The sequence below is a fragment of the Nicotiana sylvestris genome, chromosome 6, assembly GCF_000393655.2.
Source record: "Nicotiana sylvestris chromosome 6, ASM39365v2, whole genome shotgun sequence".
Lineage (NCBI taxonomy): Eukaryota > Viridiplantae > Streptophyta > Magnoliopsida > Solanales > Solanaceae > Nicotiana > Nicotiana sylvestris.
In genome coordinates this window covers 108,332,042-108,353,870 of record NC_091062.1, presented here as the reverse complement: position 1 = coordinate 108,353,870, position 21,829 = coordinate 108,332,042, and the positions used below count along the sequence as shown (strand labels likewise).

The 21,829-nt window shown below is 34.9% G+C and overlaps 2 protein-coding genes across 2 annotated transcripts; one reads left to right on the top strand and one right to left on the bottom strand.

The window, feature by feature from the left end:
• Positions 1–6,236: 6,236 nt before the first annotated feature.
• LOC104224149 (protein SMALL AUXIN UP-REGULATED RNA 51-like) lies at positions 6,237–6,614 on the top strand. The gene has a single exon (XM_009775733.2). The coding sequence runs from the start codon at positions 6,237–6,239 to the stop codon at positions 6,612–6,614; it is 378 nt and encodes a 125-aa protein (XP_009774035.1).
• An 8,484-nt stretch (positions 6,615–15,098) lies between these two features.
• Positions 15,099–21,440, bottom strand: LOC104224148 (ABC transporter F family member 1-like). Its single transcript, XM_009775732.2, has 6 exons — positions 21,114–21,440; positions 20,769–20,999; positions 17,538–17,611; positions 17,244–17,454; positions 16,914–17,148; positions 15,099–16,552 (listed from the first exon to the last, which is right to left on the bottom strand). The coding sequence occupies exons 2-6, from the start codon at positions 20,997–20,999 to the stop codon at positions 15,495–15,497; spliced, it is 1,809 nt and encodes a 602-aa protein (XP_009774034.1). The 5' UTR covers positions 21,114–21,440; the 3' UTR covers positions 15,099–15,494.
• Positions 21,441–21,829: the final 389 nt, after the last annotated feature.

The following is a 21,829-nucleotide window of genomic DNA, read 5'->3' as shown; positions in this document are numbered from 1 at the left end:
ATTGTAATCCATTGTAAATTCGAGTGAGGTCGACATTTTCTTTTATTTGACGGTGGTCGATGACCGTAAGGTGTTAATTCGAGTGAGGTTGAATTGTAAACCATTTGATGATGGTCAGTGGGCATAAAGGTGTTAATTCAAGCGAGGTCAAATTGTAACCCATTTGACGATGGTCGGTGGCCACAAAGGTGTTAATTCGAGCGAGGTCAAATTGTAACCCATTTGCTGATGGCCGGTGGCTGTAAAGGTGTTAATTCGAGCAAGGTTGAATTATAACCCATTTGACAATGCCCGGTGGCCGTAAAAGTATTAATTCGAGCGAGGTCGAATTGTAAACCGTTGTATTATTTCTATTGGAGAACATTACACATCGCCGTATTGTTTATGCGTGCGTCGGGGTGAGTTCCGGTGTGCTTGGTTGTGCTTTCACTGGAGATTACTGTGCGTTTCATGGGTGAGTCCTAGTTCGCCTAACTTTGCTTTCATTGGAGTTTACTGTGCTGAACTGCTTCTGTTATTTGTAGTACAGTACGGCTTAGAGGGCTTTGCTCGGTCATTGCTTGCAAGACGGTATGGTACGAAACCTTTTCTTGGGGTGTTTTGGTGGCGTCCGTTCCTTGTTCGCATACTTGTGAGAGTGCTCGTGTTCTGTTTTGAACCAACAAGAGATCGTGATAAGTGAAAGCCAAAACGACATTGCCTGTTACCTTGGCCTAGTAATTCGGTGGAAGGACGAATGGCGTTGTAGGGTCGCTCGCTTCGCCTCGTACTCGAATGATGATTTCAGATTTGGCAGTCGTGTTCGGCTCCACTATTAATCGTGTCTAGGCTTCTCGCGAGTTGGACTTACCTTGCCCGTTGGGATATCAAAACCGAGTCCAAGTCCGATCCCGTCCGGTATGCACAAACAATAAGGGAAACATGTCATACTTTTGTTCATAAATCACCTCGTGCGTGGGGGTACAAAAATAAGATAGGATATGCCCGTTATTTCAAAGAATCACATAGTAAGATATCGTCCCTTCCTAAGGGGTGGAAGTACAGACCGGTGTATAAGGTGAGTACGTCAAATAGGATATGTTCCGTACTTGTGAGATCAAAGAAGGAAAAGAGGAAAAGTCATTGATAACTATGAGATCTATATTTATTGATTCAACAATAATGATTACGAAGAGTTATAACCAAAATCTAGGCTTTTGCTTTGTTTTTGGAGGTCCCCTCCTGTTCTTATCTTTGATAACATTGTTCCTCTCTTTTTCTCGGATGTGAACCCCCCTCCTTCTTGCCTGCTTCTCTCATATATATATATATATATATATATATATATATATATATATATATATATATATATATATTACCAATTTTCCCCTTTATCCAACTGTCATGACCTGAATTTCCCACCGTCGGGACCGTGATGGGCCTAACATTGTACTCGCTAGGCAAGCCAACTTTACAGAATATTTTACATTTTCCCTTTATCTTTTAATAATTAGCACTTAACAAAAGTAAATCAGCGGAAATAAATGTGGAAGAACACAGTTTAAAAGATTATCTTTATGCTAATAACGAAAACCGTAATAAATTCCACCCAGAACTGGTGTCACAACTCACAAACCGTCTACAAATACTACAAATATTGGTTTGAAAGAAAAATATACATCTGTCTCGGAGGGAAAAGTAAAACAGAATGCAGTAAAGATAGAAGAGGACGCCAGGGCCTGCGGACGCCTGCAGGACTACCTTGGGTCTCTTGTAGACTGAAAGCAGCAACCTCGACTCTGATCAGCCACTAGCTCCGAAATCTGCACAGGAAGTGCAAAGTGCAGTATCAGTACAACCGACCTCATGTACTGGTAAGTGTCGAGCCTAACCTCGACGAAGTAGTGATGAGGCTACGATGGGGCATCACAACATATACAACCTGCAATAGTTTATACTAAAGCGGAAAGGAAATACATAATGAAATATAACATAAATTTGCATTAAGTGACCACGGAAACCAATCGTTCTACCAGTACTCAGCTATAACCAATCCTTAGGGAGTTTCAACATCTCAGTAATGAACTTCAGTAGAAATGAATACTAAAACAATAACGGATACGGCGTGCATCCCGATCCCACCCTATAAACAGTAACAGTATCAATATTCACCCTTATTACTCCTTGTTTCAGCGTGCAACCCAATCCCACCAGTCCACCCTTATTACTCCTCAACACATATCACACTATTCCTTATGTTGCGGCGCGCAACCCGATTCCACCTATCTACCCTTATTATTCCTTGTTGCGGCGTGCAACCCGATCCCACCAGACAATCACATTCACCCTTATTTCTCCTGTTGCGGCGTGCAACCCGATCCCAATATATATATCAGCACCAATTATAAAAATAAAGACAAGTGTTTTAAAAGTTAACTCAAATCCTCCACAACACTTATACCTCGATCCACACAATGGAATATCACAACGTTTATGAAACTTTACCAGTTAAAACTACACAGCGAGACCAACAAAAGTATACCATGAAGCACCAATAAACCAATATAAGCTAAAAGGGTAATAAAACGAAATCATGAAACGAATAAATACTTCGGTAAAGAAAACAACAGTTAATATGAAGCAATTAGACATGAAAATATTTATGATCAAGTAGCAATTAAGACAGGAGAGCAATATATAAGGAAACAGTGAAGGGAGCATGCTAAAATGATAATTTGGTGGCGCATAGGTACTCGTCATCATACCTATACGCCACACACATGGAATTTCACATAGCAAATAAGTCGGGGATCCCTAATCCCTCAAGTCAAGGTTAGACCAAACACTTACCTCAAGCTAACGGGTATTTCAAATCTCAACCACCGCTTTACCTCTCGATTCTACCATCAATTCACTCGTATCTAGCCATAATTAACTTAATAACATCAATAAATGACCAATTCCAACGCATAATCAAAGATTTCCCAACATTTTCCCCAAAACGTCAAAAATCGACCCAGGGCTCGCTTGGTCAAAACTCGAAGTTCGGACCAAAACCCGATTACCCATTCACCTCCGAGCCCGGATATGCAATTGGTTTTGGAATCCGACCTCAATTTGAGGTCTAAATCCCCAAATTTCAAAATTCCTAAATCTTACCCAAAACACCCAATTTTCCCATGAAAATCCCTAGATTTTGTGATGAAATCTTGCAAAAAGATGAAATAGATCGAAAGAAATGAATTAGAAATCGTTTACCTATGTTTTGGGAAAGAACTCTTCTTTGGAAAATCGCCTATGGAAGCTTAGGGTTTGAAAATTTGAGAAATGAGTTCAAAATCCCGTCTAAGTCGTGTTTTACACAGTTGCAGGTATCGAACCTGTGATCGCAAATGCGAACTCGCAAATGCGACTTTAAGTAGCGTACCCTTTCATGACTATACTCTTCTTTACTCGCCCAAGTATTACGACATATGCTCTGTCGTGTAAGCCTTCTAATGGCTCAATCTCGACAGTGGTCGAGATACTCGTTGCTATTACGCCTAGTGGGTACGACTATGACTTGGTTGACCCCTTACCATTCCTTTTAATGATATCCCACTTGTGATCAGATTTTGACCCATACAATTCTCCCCAAAGGTTGGTGGTTCAATTCCTTCACGTTGCGGTATTTTTCCTTTTTTTTTAGCTTTGGGCATTCCCAAAGATTTTAATGCATAAAAGCTAATTAAATTCCTATTTTCTAGATTTCTTTCCCGGCATTAGTAAAATCTTTTGTTTTCCATTGTTAGCGATTTTCAAAGATAATATATGACTGAAAGGAAAAAAAACAAAAAAATCTAAAATAAAATAAAACACTGCAAAGTGAGACAAAGAAACACAAAATAATTTAAAAAGCACTCAAGGGGGCATGGAAAAAGTAGGAAGAAATGTTAAATGGTGCATGATAAGGCGAGTTAAAGACGGTTTAAGGTTACTTTTTCCCTTTCGTTATCCCGCCCTATTTATCATATAATTTTAGCGTGTTTATTTTTTTATATTTTAAACTCTTTCGTGAAAATTCACACTGCTCACAGAGTATTTGAAAGTTATTGCTCCAACGAATTATTCATTTCCATAAGAGCTTAAGTTTGAAGGTTATTAATGATGACATAACTTCACATGAATATACTGACCCCTTCTTTCTTTTAATCTTCTTGTTCTTTTCCCTAATTTGGAGATACCACGTACAATCACTTTTCGTTTGACTTGTCAAGTCTGTTTTAAATCTTCCCTACTAATGCAGATATTTCCAAGAGACGGTACTTTTTTCATTCCGAGGTGGTAATCTCCCCACGCCCGTTTCGAGATACCCTCGTCATTTTTTAAGGTTGAGAACCAACTATCAATCAAGAATTTAAATATCCTATATGTCATTAGTCCGATCCTTTGTAGGTGCACGATAGTTTGTTATTTTGAATTTGGGAAGTATGAGATTGTTTCCACATCGAAAGTCTCTCTTTTGGAATCTTATTAGCACTTGTTACTTTCATGTCTTTAATTTAGGCACATATTTTTTAAGTGTGTACAATTAAGTACACTATATATTTAAATATATCATATAATCAAAGACTGAACTTGGACACTATATTAAATATTATATAATCAATTAAGTACACTATATATTTAAATTTAAAATTCGAATAAACATATATGTCTCTTTGTGAAACAATATATCTTTTCTAAAAGAGTCACAAATATTATACAGGCTTTGTTGTATCCCGAAGAGAATCGTTTGTATTTTCCCAAATCAGTATACATGCGATAACTCTTTAAGTACAGTCTATTTTCACGCCCTAAAGCCGTTTTGTTTATAATTTCCGTATTATTTTCTAACACTAGTAAATTTGCTAAAATATCTGTAAAATAATTTATTTTTTATTTGATATGTTATATATGACCCTAACAAAAGAAAAAATTTTATTTGATAATCAAACGATTTATAAAAAAACAACACATATTAATTTAAACTTGACAAGAATTTGGCCGGTTGGGCTATGACCCAAATTTTAGTTCATTTTGACCCAGCCCTTCTCAGTTCAAGTAACTTTTGGACAGGTCATTGACCGCCCATGTATTGACTTAACCCATATTGATCCGCCAAAAATCATATCAACCCGCCCATTTGACACCCTTATCTGGTTCTCGGAATGTTCCGTGTATGCTAACCCTGCAACTAATTAACTTGTGCAATAGTTCCAAGAAGGATTGACTGATAAAAATTGTCTCTCGTGACAATCAATTTGAAGTGCAACTAACTCTTCTTTATTAAGAATCAAGTAAATCATAAAGAGGTTCATATCATCATGTGTTTGATCAAGAAATCGGCTCACTTATCTTGGTTTAGTCTTTAATTTTGATCCTAAAAACACAGAACAATTCTCTTGTTTGGAAACTAGATGCTAGTGACAGTTCCTTTATTCTCCTGATTCGTATTTGTGCTATAATAGATCCCATGGCTGCATATGTAATTTCTCACATGTTAACTAGTGTTATATACAGTATGGCAGTGGAGACTAATCTTAGTCCGTCTGTGAACACATTAATTTACAACATTAAGCTTTAAATATGTATCTTTAAATATTATCTCAACAGTTTGTCTCTTATATCACATACATATTTGGAGACGGAGTTATGGTAAATAGGTAATATTATCTCAGCTTGTTGTTTATCCATTTTTAAGCTTATAATGCTAAATCATACACAACTGATTATTTTTTTAATTTCTTTTTTGTACCATTGTCTCCTGGAAACAGCCTCTCTATCCTTCGGGGTAGGGGTAAGGTCTGCGTACATATTACCCTCCCCAAACCCCACTTGTGGGATTATACTGGGTCGTTGTTGTTGTTGTACAATGGTAGGTTCTTTAATAGGAACTAATAGTGATTTATTAAGAATGGTAGGGAAGTTGAAATTATGTCCAATTATTATGTAATTGGAAGAAGCGGTAGATATGACGTTAAAAGAGATGTTCCACAGATGAAAGGAAACTTCATGACTTCATTCACATGCTTTTGTCTCACAATATTTACACCAATTGACAGTCCAACCATGCCAACACCAACCTTATCTCTGACTCTTCCTTCGTGCACTCACACTAAGTATATATATAACCTACGTAACATGCTTTAAAAAGGCACCCAAAGAAACCCCTACATAATAAACCAAAGCCAATAAAAAAACCCTAGTAGCTTTACTTATTATTTTTCTCTATCATTATGTCAAAGGGTAGAAAAAAAGGGAAGAAAAATAACAGTGGGATAGTGAATCTGAAAGTATTGGTACAAAAGAGTCTTCTATTAGGGAAGAAATTACCGTCCGATGATTATTTCGACGAGTGGGAAAACGACGTGCCGGAGGACGTGAAGGAAGGGCATTTCGCCGTTGTTGCGGCGGAAGATGATGAAGTGAAGAGATTTGTGGTTCCATTGAGTTGCTTAACACACCCTTCATTTTTGAGGCTATTGGAACAAGCTGCTGAGGAATATGGTTTTGATCATGAAGGTGCACTTACTGTACCATGCAGGCCAAGTGAAATGGAGAGAATTTTGGCGCTTATATATACCGACTTCTCTCGTCTCACCTTAGTAGCATAACTCTTTCTACTGGCCTAGCGCTGTTTAATACTTATGATCAATACATTTAGAAGAAGAAGAAGAAGATATAAAACTTATGGTGAACATCTATATGTTTGAGTCTGTCATTTCCAAAATCTAACGTACAGGATATTAATCCAGTTAATTTTTTCCTTTATCGTAGCCATGATTGTGAATTTGTATATCATGCCTGCATGTGGAATATGTATTATGGTACATGCTATAATAGTAGTGTGGAGAAAGAATTCTAGTTCGATTTAAGGGGGGAAAGTGATTTTAGCAGTGGACAAAAGACATTTTTCCTAGTACTCCATTTGTTTTCGGTTTTTCCTAATTTTTCATTTCCTCCTCCTTTTACTATAATCCTTTTTACCCCTTTTGTTGTTCAGTATGATAAGATAATGAGTTTGTCATAATTAGCGCCTTATAGTGCTATTATTCAGTTGTTTCTTAATTAGATTGAATCAAGAAAAATTGTTCTATTTGGCCTATTATAATTGCATGATACTGCATTCTGCAGATGCTGAATCGGAAGGTTTAGGGTTTGTTGTGGATATCTAAGCGTTATTTTATTTGATTATTTGAATAAAAATTGATTGTACCCAAAAGCTAGATGATCGACTTATTTGAACTTTCAACATTTAAAAAAAGGGGTTTTGACACAGTTACCCACAAAAACAAAAATATTTATTGCCTACACATTTGTTTTTCTACCCATAAACTAATTATATTTTCTACCCATAATAATTTTTGTGGGGAATTTTTCCTTTATTCTCCAATTCCTTTTTTATTTCTATGCTTCTTTTCTTCTTCTTTTTTTCTTTTCTCCTTTTCTTTTTTCTCGGTTTCTTCTTATTTTTTATTTTTTCCTTTTCTAATTTCATTTAACTTTTTTTTTTATTCTTTTTCTCTTCATAATCTAATTTCATTTATCGTTTTCACTATTTTTTTATACAATAAGAAAAAATAACTGATATAGTAAATATTTGTTCACCTTTTTTTAATATAACTTGTACAATAGACCTTCTGTTTTTTTTTATTTCTCATTTATTAAATTCAATTATTAAACTAAAATAATATTAGTTGTCACTTGATCTAATTCACTGAACATCACATTGATTGCTGCTAAGCACCATAAATTACATAATCATATTCTAAGAATCAACACGTGATTGTTATGCAAACCTTGATCTACTTCCCTATAAATATCAGTACACACTCTACCATTAGCAGTAATACAACCAGTTATAGAGCAAGAAAACATAATCTACGGCAACCAAATCTCCATATATACTAGTTAGAATAAAAATGACAATAAAATATTAAAAAATGCAACAAAAGTATAAGTAGCAAAAAAAACTTCTAGTACCATGTGATACCAATATGGTGTGTGTGTGTGTATATATATATATATATATATATATATATATATATATATATATATATACCAACAGCGCATGTGATTTCTCTAGAATATTGCTACAACTATCTACGACTATACTGCTGTACCAAAACATTAAAAGATGCAATAAAAGTATGAGAAAATTACATGCTCGTATTGCAAGCTAAATATTCGCAAAACAACTTGCTCATTTTGTATACTAAGAGGGTATATAGTTGTATGGGGTTGTTCCAACAATTGCCTATAACTATAAAAACTATTACATAATACACATAATTTATGTCCATCGGCACACAAAAATTCTAGCATTGCAACTCATGTTCATATAAATAATTTCATAATAGAATTCACTTAAAATGCAGCTAAAACAACCAAAACAATGTTCAATTACCATATGATACCAATATGGCATATAATTATACCAACATGGTATATTTACTAGTTAATTCCCGGCAACTATATGACTATACTACTATTACATAACACACATGCATAAAGAGAAAAATAAAAAAAATAGTGTACCACATATTAATATAATAAGGTATTTCAAGATATTGTACTGTATTACTATTATTAAAAGAAAATCAAATATTGTACCAATTAAATGGAGCTAATACAACCAGAAAATGATTCAACTAGCATATGATACCAATATAGTATATAGCTATACTAATAGGGTATATAGTTGGAATGAATTGTATACTAAAATGGTATATTTGTATACTATTTGAGTATACAATACAAATTCATCTTCTTCTCTGGTTCAACTATATTTCAACCCAAATTTCTAAAATCTACTACAAAATCTCCACCAAATTGACCAAAACTCTAGCTACAACCTCCAATCAACTTTCCAAACAAACCCATACAGGATCGGATCAAAATAATTAAAAACTCAAACAAAGCAAGTTATGAGTTTCAAGCTTCAAGGTACTTCAATGGTGGATTTAAATCTTTGTACAATAAATCTCCAAAAACTAGCATCAAAAGTACAATCTACACATCAAAGAACAATAACTAATGAATCTACACAACTGTGGATGAAAAACGGTTATCACAAAAAGATTTCATCAACAGTGAGTACTTGGGTATCAGGAAAAAAAGGAGGATTGTTGTTTTTTGGAGAGATGTTTGAAGCTCTAAAGAATTTGCCAAGATCAGTGTGGATTCTTCTAATGGTCACAGCTGTGAACCGAATTGCTTGGTTTCCATTCACCTAATGGTCACGGGCTTCTGTACAATAAATTTTGAATTCTTGAAAACAAAATCTGTCATAAAATTTCAAGAAAAGAGCAGTTTTCTAATACATAAACTGGACGATAGAAGAAAGAAAGATGGTTGGCAAGGGAAAACAGGGTAAATAATTTGGGCCCCATAGGTAGGAGTAATAAATAATTTGAGTCTGAGCATTAAAAGGTAAATAATTTAGGATTAATGGGTATAAAGTGAGATTTTCTCTTTAAAAAATTTCAGAAGTCCTGTAAATGGTTAAAATTTTCAGCCAAAAACTTTCATTTTACTGGCTATACTCACTTGTCATTGCCACTATTCTGAAATCCTTTCCTTTTGCCACCACTTTTTTTTTGTCTTTTTAATATATTGAGCCACTATATAACCTTTTGTTCGAGGAAGACCATATACAGCGGAAAAGCATACCCCTTAAAAGGGTAAAAGAGATAGACTATTAACTAGTGCATATTGTAGATCATTGTAAACTAAACATCATTAGAGATTATTGAATAAATTGCTTAATTAACAAATTTGATATCACTAAGATTAATGAAGTACTATTCTATGCAAGAAAACTTGTAAAATCTAGAAGCAAAAGAAATTCAAGATTAATAGCTGTTAATGTATGCAACATTGATACGTTAATAACAAGTGACCTATGTATAAGATGAATATTCATATACAATTCAAAAGAAAAGGGGTATAATTAGCGTACAAATCGGTACAAGTACGAGAAGTTAAGAAAATCAAGAAACAAGGTACATGTACAAGCCAACAAATAGTGTGGGGAGTAAAAATATTTGAACAATGAATATACTTCCAATATTAGATGATGGAAAATTAATTATGTCAAAAGATTATAGAATTTGAAGTTTTAAGGCCGATGCACAAGAAGCTTAGGTGTTTAGACCTGAATTGGTTGATATTTGAAAAAATAGTATTTGAATTGAAAAAGAATATTCGGAAGTTGATCAACTTGTGTTTGGACTTTGGACATGAAGCACCTTAGAATTAAATCCAGCCATAATATTGCATTTTGTCTCGTACTTCTTTCGTTCACTTTTACTTATCTAGTATTTTAAAAATAAATTTTCAGTTTACTTGTTACTTTTAGCATATTAAAAGAAGATAATTTTCTTTTTCCTATCATATATACGGTATTAATTACTCATTTCAAATCATTTCTCAAATATGCCTTTTGACCGTTAGGTTAATGATGAATTAAGAATAATTATTATTTAAATTTCATGTGACAACTTCTTATTGATCGAAATTAAAACATCTAACCTATTAATACAAGAAGAAGGAGAAGGTTAGATGTTTTAGAGCTTTACATTCTATGCACACTTGTTAGAGCTATTTGTTATCTCAAGGAGTAAAGGGTGAACAGGAGAGTGCTTGTGCTGTTGAAACGTTGGTGGTGAGTGAGTCAAAATATCGCCATGGCTTCGACAAGTGCAAAAACCACAACATTTGAGCCGAACATATATAAATATATTGTGATGTTCTTTACATTTATCATTTTGCAACTTGTCTTGCTATTCACCCATTCCACGTACTCTCTCATACAGTCATCTAACATGGCAGAGATTGGCAAGTAAGCATTTGGGGCGTTTTTTTAGTTGAACTTTTTATTCAGGTCGGGTTAGCGTTTGGGGCGGATTAGTTCAAAAACGGGTAGATATAGGTGGGTCTTTCTAATAGGTTAGATATTTTAATTTCGACCAATAAGAAATTGCCACGTGGATTTTAAATAATTATTATTTTTAATTCACCATTGACCTAACGGTCAAATGACATAAGTGAACCAAAAAGGTGGATGGAGGGGTATTTTTAGCCCAATAGGTGGATGAAGAATATTTTTAAACATTTTCCAATAGTTTAGGGGCATTTTTAACCCTTTTTCGTTAAAAATACGCATCAGCCAATTTGGGTATTGTGGTAAATTATGTACTTCATTTATTATTTTTTAAAGGGTGTGCAAAAATCATAGTGGACAAGTAAAAGTGAACGGAGAGTGTATTTTGTAGTTTCTTAATGTTTCATTTTTTGTTTTTCAAAGTCCAGCCATTTTTTTTTTGTGAAAATAGACAAATCTATTCTCGTGACTAGGGGTGTACATAGGTCGGGTTGGTTCGAATTTTGCAATTACCAAACTAAACTAATTGGGTCGGGTTATTAAATCTAAAGACCAAACCAAACCAATAAAACTCGGGGGTTTTCAATCTCGGGTTTTCGGGTTTTTTGGGTTTTTTCAGGGTTTTTTCGGTAAAATCTTCATAGCACAAAACATATAACTTGTGCTCAAAATATTTCTTTAATCCTAGTAAGATACAACTATATAAGGTATTTTTCAAAAAAATAATACATAATATGAGATGTGTCATGGCGTTATCCTAAAATATTCAACAATAAAGACAATAAAATTATGTAATATAAATATTGCTAATTAAAAAGTCATAATAAAAATAAACACAATCTAAAAGTACTAAGTCATGCATAGGTTATGCTAAAGAAAATAGGCTATGCATTTTTATCTAAATTATTGCAAAACAAAAAATAGATATGCAATACATTGTTGTTCGTATTATTGAATTGAATGTCTTTTGTTAGCATTAGTATTGATTTGATTTTGGTTTGGGCTTTTGTTAGCATTATTTAAGTTGCTAATATTAATGGCTATAAACTTATTGGAACATTCAAAAGTTCTAAGTCCAACCTTGAAATAATATCTTAAAAAGATAAAATTATGGAAAAATGCATAAGTACCCCCTGACCTATACCCGAATTTTCAACTACACATTTTTTCTTTGCGGAAATCCTATTACCCCCATAAACTTATTTTAAATGGAATTATTTGCACCCTTAACGCTGACAACCAAACTCTTGGCAAGTGATGAGCTACACGCGCCCCCACATGTATTTTTAGTACTTTTTTTATTCTTTCTTCTTTTTCTTATCCTTTTTTCTTATTTCTTATTATTTCAGTTTTTTTGGTTATTTCATTCTCTTTATTTTTGTTTTGGTCATCGACGACATAAAATGATGGTCGTCGGAATTTCACAAACATCATTTTTTCGGCGATTTTTTTTCTCGGCGACAGATTTTTATCCCGATCTAAGTGTGTTTTGTTTTATATGATGAGTTTTTTTCCCCAAATCTGAGTGTATTTTACTTTGCTTATGATCTTTTTGAGAGTTTAATTTGTGTGTGGAAAGAAAAAATGGAAGAAAAACGGTTAGACAAAGTCGTTGGTGAATGAATATCCGCCTGAATTAGAGAAGAAACGGAAAAAAAAAAACTAAAAGAAAAAAGGCAAAGAAAAAGGAAAAGGAAAAGGAAAAAAAGTAAGAAAAAATGGTAAAAAAGAATAAAAAAGAATCTGAAAATCATTTTTTCTTGCTTTTCACTCTCCCTCTCCTTTGGGAGAGTGAAATACACATACTCTGCCACGTCAGCGTTGAGGGTGCAAATAATTCCATTTAAAATAAGTTTAGGGTTGTAATAAGATTCCCGCAAAGAAAAAGTGTGTAGTTGGGAATACGGGTATAAGTCAGGGGGTAATTATGCATTTTCTCTAAAATTATGAAAAAGTTTAAGAAATATTTATAAATTATATCACAATAAGTATATTTATATATTAAATAAATCTAAAATTTCTATATATGTAATGTCGGGTTGGTTTGGTTTCGGTTTGACTTTCTTTAGTTAAAACCAAACCAGACCAATTATGGTCGGATTTTTTTCCAACACCAAATCAAATCAAACTAAACCATAGTCGGATTTTTTTTTCTCGATTTAACTCGGATTATTGAATTGGTACGGTTTGTCGGTTTCCGTTGTACACCCCTACTCGTCACATTAATTTGAACAAGAATGGATTCATACAAGTTGAGAAATTGATACGCAGACCAATTAAGATACGTTGACAAGAATTATCTCCCCTATGCTTTTCTCTTTTATATAAATAAATATCGTTTTTCCCCCTCTCTTCCCACCTTAATCCCCTTCATGTATATAATGCCCAAATTTTCAATTATTGTGATGTTAGGCAAAGTTAGGGCCATCCTCCACAGGCTATTGAGTTGCTTTTATGGAGAGGAGTGTGAATGAGAAATTTTTTATTTGAAAACTGAATAATCCCTTCTCATTTAATGTGGCAGACTTGGCTGCTTAATCGCCCGTTTGGCCAAGCTGCAAAAATCAGGAGAAATGCTTTCTTTCAAAAGTACTTTTGGTGAGAAGCAGTTTGTGTTTGGCTAATTAGTTTGAAAAACACTTTTCAGCAGCAATTAGTGTTTGGCCAAGCTTTAAAAAACTGATTCTAAGTGTATTTTTCTCAAAAGTGCTTCTCAAAAAAGTACTTTTGGAGAGAAACTATTTTTTTCTGCTTCTCCAAAACTGCTTCTGTTTCTCCTCAAAAGAACTTTTTTTCCTTCCAAAAGCTTGGCCAAACATTTTTTCCTCAAAAATAAGCTTGCGGGATCCACTTATGTTTCTGGTTGTTCACAACCCCATTCCTTTACTTTTAAAACAGTAATTGCTCCTACGACTGTGACCCTTATATTTGACTTCATTTTCATTTTAGACATCTATTTTTTAGCTCCGACTAATTGATGATTTGACATTGTCAGCGATTGGGTAATTGATAGTCAGTCGAGAAAAAATAAAATGTGAAGTTCTTATGCTAAGTAATGAAATAATAAACGAAGACACTTAAGAAAAACTCGTAGGAGAAATAGGTGAGGGTAGGAGGAGAAGAACGAGGAGGAGAAGAAGGAGAGAATTTGTGGGAGATGAGTCGTCACCGAAGACTCGATTAAAAACATGACTACTTAAAATTTTGAGAATGACAGTGACTAGATCTAAAGGGAAAAGATAGAAATTGGCAAATTATTGCGAAAAATAGTGTGGGTTAGCCAATTTTCCGACTAGTAATAAAAATACCAAATGTTTGCAAAGTCATTAAAAAATAGTCAATATTTTGTTGAAACAACGAAAGTTCTAGCATAATATGCTGGATTATGGAACTCTTATGCTGGAACTCCAACACACAGAAAATTCCAGCATAATATGTTGGACTATGAAGATCTTGCGTACAAACTTCCAGCATAATATGTTGGACTATGAAGATCTTGCGTACAAACTTCCAGCATATTATGTTGTTCCATCACATTATGAAAATTTAGTTCTTTCCTATTTTATGATATTATTATTATTTTGAAAATTTCAAATACATTTTCTTTAATGTGACATTTACGAATTGTTTAAGGTATTACAAGTAAATTCTTATGGCAATTATTAATTGGTAACTTGGTAAAATTATAATAATCCGTTATATATCACCTCACCTGTTAAATTACACTAATAATATAAAAAAAATATTTTATTAATTCTCCTTCGAATCTTTTTTCTTTTGTTCTTAGAGCTAAGGCCCATCGTTGAAGTTGGTTTTTCCAGCGTAATATTTACAATCCTAATCAGAAAACGGAGTTTTAGCTTGTCATTTTGCAATGAAAGCTACATGAGTCCTTCTCACGCAATCTTTCATTCTTCCCAAGTACAAAATACACAGGAATTGTATTAGTTTCAATATTCGATTATAAGAAGATATAATTACCAGTAATGTTTATGACTAGGTCAATATAACAGCTTCTATTGTGGCGGACATAGAGCTCCAGCAGTGAGTGCGATGTCACCTAAAGCGTAAATACTACAAAAATGGAGTTCCTATTCAGCAGGCTACTAAAAACTATGACAAAGTATCTTTGCAGGTAAAACAGTCAAGCACCACTCGGTTTACGTCAAAAAGACCATCTTGAAGACATATCTGGCAAGCATATAAAGTGCACTTAAAATAAAAAGGTAAATTCATAGATCATAATAGTAGTAAAGTTCCAAAATCTGAAGTACAATATATCTATGATATAACGTAGATAACAAAACAAGGTCATGTTTAATGTAAGGCATCAATTTGGCTGCTATTTCTCCTCCCGGTTAATGACTTTTGATATTGGAGAAAGGCCAGAATGATTTGGACAACAAAAATATTGCACCAAGCTAAACATCAGCCAGTCCAGTCATACGGTGACCACGATCGCTTCCTCTCTAAGGTATTCAGCTGGCATGGTGTCACTAACGTTGCTAGCTGCTGATGTTGACCAATTTCTCTTCAGACTACACTATTAGCCAGGAGAAGCAGCCATATTTCACTTGCTAGTAATACCCAAAACTTTGGAATGTCTGCTTTAATCACCTAATCCGGCCCTCAACTTCAAATGTAGCTTGAAGTCCATAATGTCACCCTCCCACCGTGTCACAGTTTGATTTTCACATACCCATATCTCGTGGGCAACCTGGTTTATGAGCCTGAAATCATGACTAACAAGAACCATGCCACCATCCCATTCATTCAAAGCCTCGGCAAGTGAGTCAATAGTCTCAATATCAAGATGGTTGGTCGGCTCATCCAACAGCAGCATGTGAGGTTGCCTAAAAGCTAACCACCCGAATATCACCCTGCTTCGTTGACCGTCTGACAAGTTCTTCATAGGCATTACTTGAGCTTTACCAGTAAGACCAAACCTCCCAATTGCTGCTCTCATCTTCTCCTCCTCATTCCCAGGATACTCTTTTATCATATATTGGAGAGCAGACATTTCCATGTCAAGCTTCTCAGCCAAATGCTGGTGGAACTGTGCAATCCGCAGGTGATTATGCCGCCTAACCATGCCATCAAGGGGAACTAAATCCCCTGTCATCAGCTTAAGCAGCGTGCTCTTTCCAGCTCCGTTAGGTCCCACCAGTGCTACCCTTGAATCAAGGTCTACACCAAAATCAAGGCTCTTGTAAATAAGATTATCAGGTGTGTAGCCAAATGTCACTTCCACAAACTGCAGAACAGGAGGGGGGAGTTTGCCAACATCAGGAAACCGGAAGACCAGGACCTTGTCCTTCACCACCTTCTCTGTTAGCCCTCCACGCTCCATCTTAGCCAGTGTTTTCTCTTTGCTTTGTGCTTGACGGGCTAGTTTGGCTGATCCATGTCCAAAACGAGCAATGTATTCCTTCATCGAAGCAATCTGCTCCTGCTCCCATCTGTACTGTTTCATCTGATTCTCTTCCAGCTCCTCACGGGTTTGGACATATTGATCATAATTACCCGTATAGAGCTTCAACTTCTTATTTTGCATATGGATGATGTTAGTGCACACACCATTTAGAAAATCTTGTGAGTGTGAAACAACAACCAGAATGCGGTCAAACTTCTTCAGGGTTTCTTCTAACCACACGCAAGCCTCTAGGTCTGCATTCAGGAGAAAATGATCATAAGCATGTGAAATCTAAAAATCAGTAAATGAAGAATCTAGCACACCTTCATTAGATCCATGTGCAATAAAAACAAGAAGATACTATAATATCTCTGTATTTCCTTTCAGTTAAGATGAACTTCACCTAACTACTTAGCAGAGGGAAACAAAAAAAACACCAGGAAAAATGCTGTAACAAGAGTGCGAAATTAATATTTAAGGTCCCATATAAAATCTGCAATATCTGTTTTCATAGTATGTATTCTTCCTGAAAGAAAATTAACTATGTCCAGATACTCAAAAAACCAATAATGTCGCAACTATCTGATATACTATGAAAATGCATCAGAAGATTACCAAGATGATTTGTGGGTTCATCAAGCAACAAAATGGTCGGATTCATAAACAGGGCCCGAGCAAGAGCAATCCTCATCCTCCATCCACCAGAAAAATCTCGTGTTTTCTTTTCTTGCATTTGCTTGGTAAATCCAAGACCAAACAAGATCTCAGCTGCACGCTTCTCAGCGGTTGATGCATCCAAAGCTTCCAAACGCTCATAGATTCGTTCAAGTTGCTCTCCGCCACCATCATCCTAAAGATAGACATAAAACAAATCATCACATTTGCCCAAAAAAAAAAGATCAAGCCGATGGAATGGAATGTAATATATTACTCATGGCACAATACCTGTGCAGCCAGGACTTCAACTTCTTTCTCCAATCTCAACCTCTCTTCATCGCAACTAATAACAGCTTGAAGTGAGGACATGTCAGAGGCTTCAATCTCACGTGTTAGATGAAAGATATCCATATGATCTGGGATGGGAAGTTCACGACATCCTATAGCAGCAAGAAGAGTAGACTTTCCACAGCCATTAAGCCCAAGCAAACCGTATCGTCTGTGAAATTAAGATCATAGAATTTGACCATCAGCTATCAGCTCTACTGAGAAACAGCCATACAAAGAGATGATTAACCGTACCTTCCATAGTTGAGCTCCAGTTCAGAATCAACTATTAAATCATGCCCATGGAAAGTAAGTGATAAAGATTCTATCTGCAAACAAAGAGTATCAGAATAAATAAAAAAATTTAGGTCATTGCATGAAAGAGAGAACTCCCTGTAGGTAATAATTTTTTTTCTTAGTCATAGTTAGTCCAAAAACATAAATATGTATGCTTCTTGTTCATGAGTAATGACAGCTATATGCAACTTCACCAATCAAGACCATTCTAAGTAAATATGGGATAGCTTCAGCTATTGACTGATTGATGTACCAATAGTCGGAATATCACACTCTTCAATAACACCCAAGTAAAGTGACTGTTCGAATGCAAAGGGAATCAAGGAAACAAACAATCAAAGCCTCATAAATGTCACAAGCTTGCAGTGACGTACAACGACAGGACACAAAACCATGAAATTTTTTTTTTTTTTTAAAAAAAAAAAGATGTCCCTGTCACAAGACACCATAAGGTCTATGAATGGGCAAGTTGTCATGATTAACAAAAATGGATACAAACTCCGTACACACAAAACCAGAGAGCATCATTGAGCAAATATACTGTTCTTTACTTGATATTAATTTCTCAATCTTGCAACAAAGCCACATCAATCACTAAATCTTTCAGTCATCTCTTGAAGAGTAGAACCAAGAGTTCCATTCATTAAGCATTAAAAGAATGTATTGCAAAAACATCATGACCAGGCATTGGTGTGTTCATAATTCAGTTTGGTTGTTTTAAGATTTTTGGGTATTTTGGCCAGTCTTGCACTTCGTTTTTTGTTCAAAAACACTTTTTAGATTTATTACTCAAATACTAAAGATAATTTCTGATTGGCAGTAACATAATTTCTGATTGGCAGTAATATGACAATTTCTCAAAATTTAAGTGTTAACTTGAAGCAATCAATTAGGAGTCCGGAAAAGCAGAAGCAACAGAAACCAAATTGAAATTAGAAAGAAAGGAGCAAGCGCACACCCTACATTTACAGGCAGAATCAAAGTCTTTATTTTTTATTGATATTCAAGTAACATTTATCCAAAACAACACATTTCCTCTTTTCGCGCACACCCTACATTTACAGGCAGAATCAAAGTCTTTATTTTTAATTGACATTCAAGTAACATTTATCCAAAACAGCACATTTCCTCTTTTCGCGCACACCCTACATTTACAGGCAGAATCAAAGTCTTTATTTTTAATTGATATTCAAGTAACATTTATCCAAAACAACACATTTCCTCTTTTCCTTACTAAAAGAGAGATGTGTGAACAATTTTAACTCCCTCTTGCAACAATTTTAACATCCTCTTAGGGGCCCTCTCAACCAGCGACAAGCTATAGAGCTTGGCAGCGCTTAACAGTCATATACACTCCTCTGGCATTAAAGAATATAGAACTGGCAAGTGATATTTAATTGTTCAGCAACCATTAAGTGTGTTATTGATCAAGAAAAAAGTTAGAAATCTTGTAGTATAAGAAAACAAGTAACTAGATCCAAAATAAAAAGAAATAATAAAACCTACTTCCTCGTCCAAAAGAAAAGAATCAACCCATCTATTTTTGGGCATGAATTTGTACATCCATCTATTTCTAAAGGCGAAATACATAAACGGCCCCTTCAAGTTGTCCTCAACGGTCAGTCAGACACCTCAACTGACCCCATTTTCAGTTGGACACTTCAAGCCTTCAATAAAGCAGGTCAATTAAACACCCGACCTCATCAACCCACCTCGCATGAAATACACTCTCGGATTCATGTCAAACGAACAAATGAGAAAATGTCATGTGTAATTTTAATTAAAAAATTTGCCACCTATTATAAAACAAAACAAAAAAAGCAATAATAATAAATAAACCCTAGAGACCTAGACCCCTCCCAGCCGCCCCCTCTTCTTCTTCAACCAAGAGCAGACCCTAATCCCCCTAAGAATTCCAGTCGTCCAACCTCCTCTCCAAGGCGGCCACTGCTTCTGTCCAAACGGCCCTTTGCTCCTCGAAGTGCCTTCAGCCGTTTCCAAACAGCCACTGACGCCGGTAATAGCCATGGACGCCGGCAACAGCCATGACCGCCGGCAACAATCATGAACCACTTCGTGTTTATCGTCCATGTTGCTGCAAAATTTTGAATTTCTGGGGTCTGTTGTTTTTGCTTCTGAGTCGGGTTTTAGAAGTAGCCGATGTAACCGTGGCAGTAGCGTCGTTGTTCGTTGACCTTATTTGCTAGACGGATTTTTGCCGGAAAATCTAATCCGGCGAGCTCCATTAATTGCAACTGAAGACACCACTGTTTCACCACCATTTTTTGCCTCTTGGGATTGGCTGAAGAGGAATGGATGAAAATAACTTGTGCAGTGAATTTCTACTGTTTTCAATGGCTTCTATTGTTTTGCACATTCACTATCATGGTAAAGTTGTGGTGTTGAGAATGGTGGGTTAAGGTACAGTGAATAGCGGAAGAAAATTTTGGAGAAGAAAGAGTGAGGAAAAATGGGCTCCACCAGTTAAATTAAAAAAAGAAAAGAAATAAATACAATTTTGAAAGCTTCACTTGCTGCAACGCGAGTGTAGTACACACATTTTGCCATGTCACTTTGAAGGGTTTAAGAGATACACTGAAAAATAATTTGAGGTGTCTACTTGATAAATAGGTCAGTTGAGGTGTTCAAATGACCATTGTGGACAACTTGGAGGGGCTATTTATGTATTTCGCCATTTCTAAATAATGTCAAGATACAAGAAACTATATAAAAGAATGACAAAGTAAACTTATTTATATTTGAAATGATTAATTTGTTTTTGTAACCTCGCAGTGAAAGAAATTTATTTTTTGACTCACCAAATAAGATGATAATAGGACCAAACAACTTGGATAGAGAGAACGATAGCATCTTATTTTCAGAAATTGATTGAAATGGTTCCTACTTCATATATTTTCAGCTCCCCAACTTTTATTATTTTGGATTACTTTCAATTCCTAAACCATATAAATGTCTGTGTTATAGTTACATTTTCTACCATTATGAGCTTTTCCCCTATGACAACACTGCTACCACTACAAACAATAATACTAATTAATTAATCAAAATAAGATTTTTCGGTTCTTACAGAGTAACATATCGAAGAGCGAAAACTCAAAAGTACAATTACGAATTTGGACCTTAATTCCAGAAATAAATAAATAAATAAATAGATCAAAAGAAACTAACCCGAATATCTCTGGAAAGTGGATGTGAACACAAAACACCGGTACAAGTCCGATCAGATAAATGAATTTCCCCTACACCATTCGTTAAATCATCCACACTGTTGCTCTCCGCCGGAGAAGCTGTTGCAGCCGCCGCCGCTTTCATCGCCGCCGCCTTAGACTTGCCACTTCTCTTGGCAGCTGCGGCTGCCTTCTTCTGCGCCTCTCTCTTCTTACTTGCATCCGACACCATCTATTCATTTTCAAAAACAAAAAACACCACTTCCAATCAGAAAACACAAAAAGAATACAAAAAATACAGGAAAAAAAAACTACAATAATGTGTTTTTGAATCAGAAAAAATTACCTTGAAATCGGAGATGGAGATGTTATTAAGAAGATCTAGTGTTTAAAATAATCAGATGACTGTCTTCTTCTATGATTATTGGTCGGAGAGAGAGGAGAGTCCGATGATGAGGGTTTCTGAGGAGTTCGGAGATGGTGGAGGAATATTTATAAGAAGAGTGTGGGAAGAAGACGTTACACGTGTCGTTTTGGTGTTGAGGTCCATGAGAATTTTGGAGCGGTGATACTTTGAGAGTTGCGATTTTTTTTTATTTTAGTTGCGTAATGTGACTAGGAACTGGCGATGTGTCACACTTGATTTACTTGATTTTATATATACTTGTTATATAGATGTCGGTTTTTAATTTGGCTCGTGTTAATTTCCACTTAGGAGAGATGGTCGTGCTAAAACAAATGGTCGTTTCACATCGAAAAATTAGCTCAAATGATTCAATTATTGATAAATTGATTTTTCTTTAATTTGGTATGATTTGCTATCTAGAAAATAATATATACGAAATTTAACTAGATTAACAATATAATATTCACTCTCGTTCATTAATGTGTTTGATATAAACTTAAAGAAATTAAATAAAACTTTTGAATATGATGATCTTAAACTCAATGTGCGTATAATATATGAATATATTTGTTGAATCTTATAATTTTAAACATGTCATGTCATTCATATAAAAGTATAATTAAATCTAAATGAGAATATTTAAATTTAAAGTTATA

Bases quoted from the DNA above. Each gene is read 5' to 3' on its own strand.
- LOC104224149 (XM_009775733.2), top strand. From the start codon at position 6,237: ATGTCAAAGGGTAGAAAAAAAGGGAAGAAAAATAACAGTGGGATAGTG.
- LOC104224148 (XM_009775732.2), bottom strand. From the start codon at position 20,999: ATGGTGTCGGATGCAAGTAAGAAGAGAGAGGCGCAGAAGAAGGCAGCC. The intron at 17,612-20,768 runs GTTAGTTTCTTT...CTTTGTTTGCAG, and splicing joins CACTTTCCAGAGATATTCGG to ATAGAATCTTTATCACTTAC. The intron at 17,149-17,243 runs GTATTGTGCCAT...GTCTATCTTTAG, and splicing joins TTGAAGTCCTGGCTGCACAG to GATGATGGTGGCGGAGAGCA.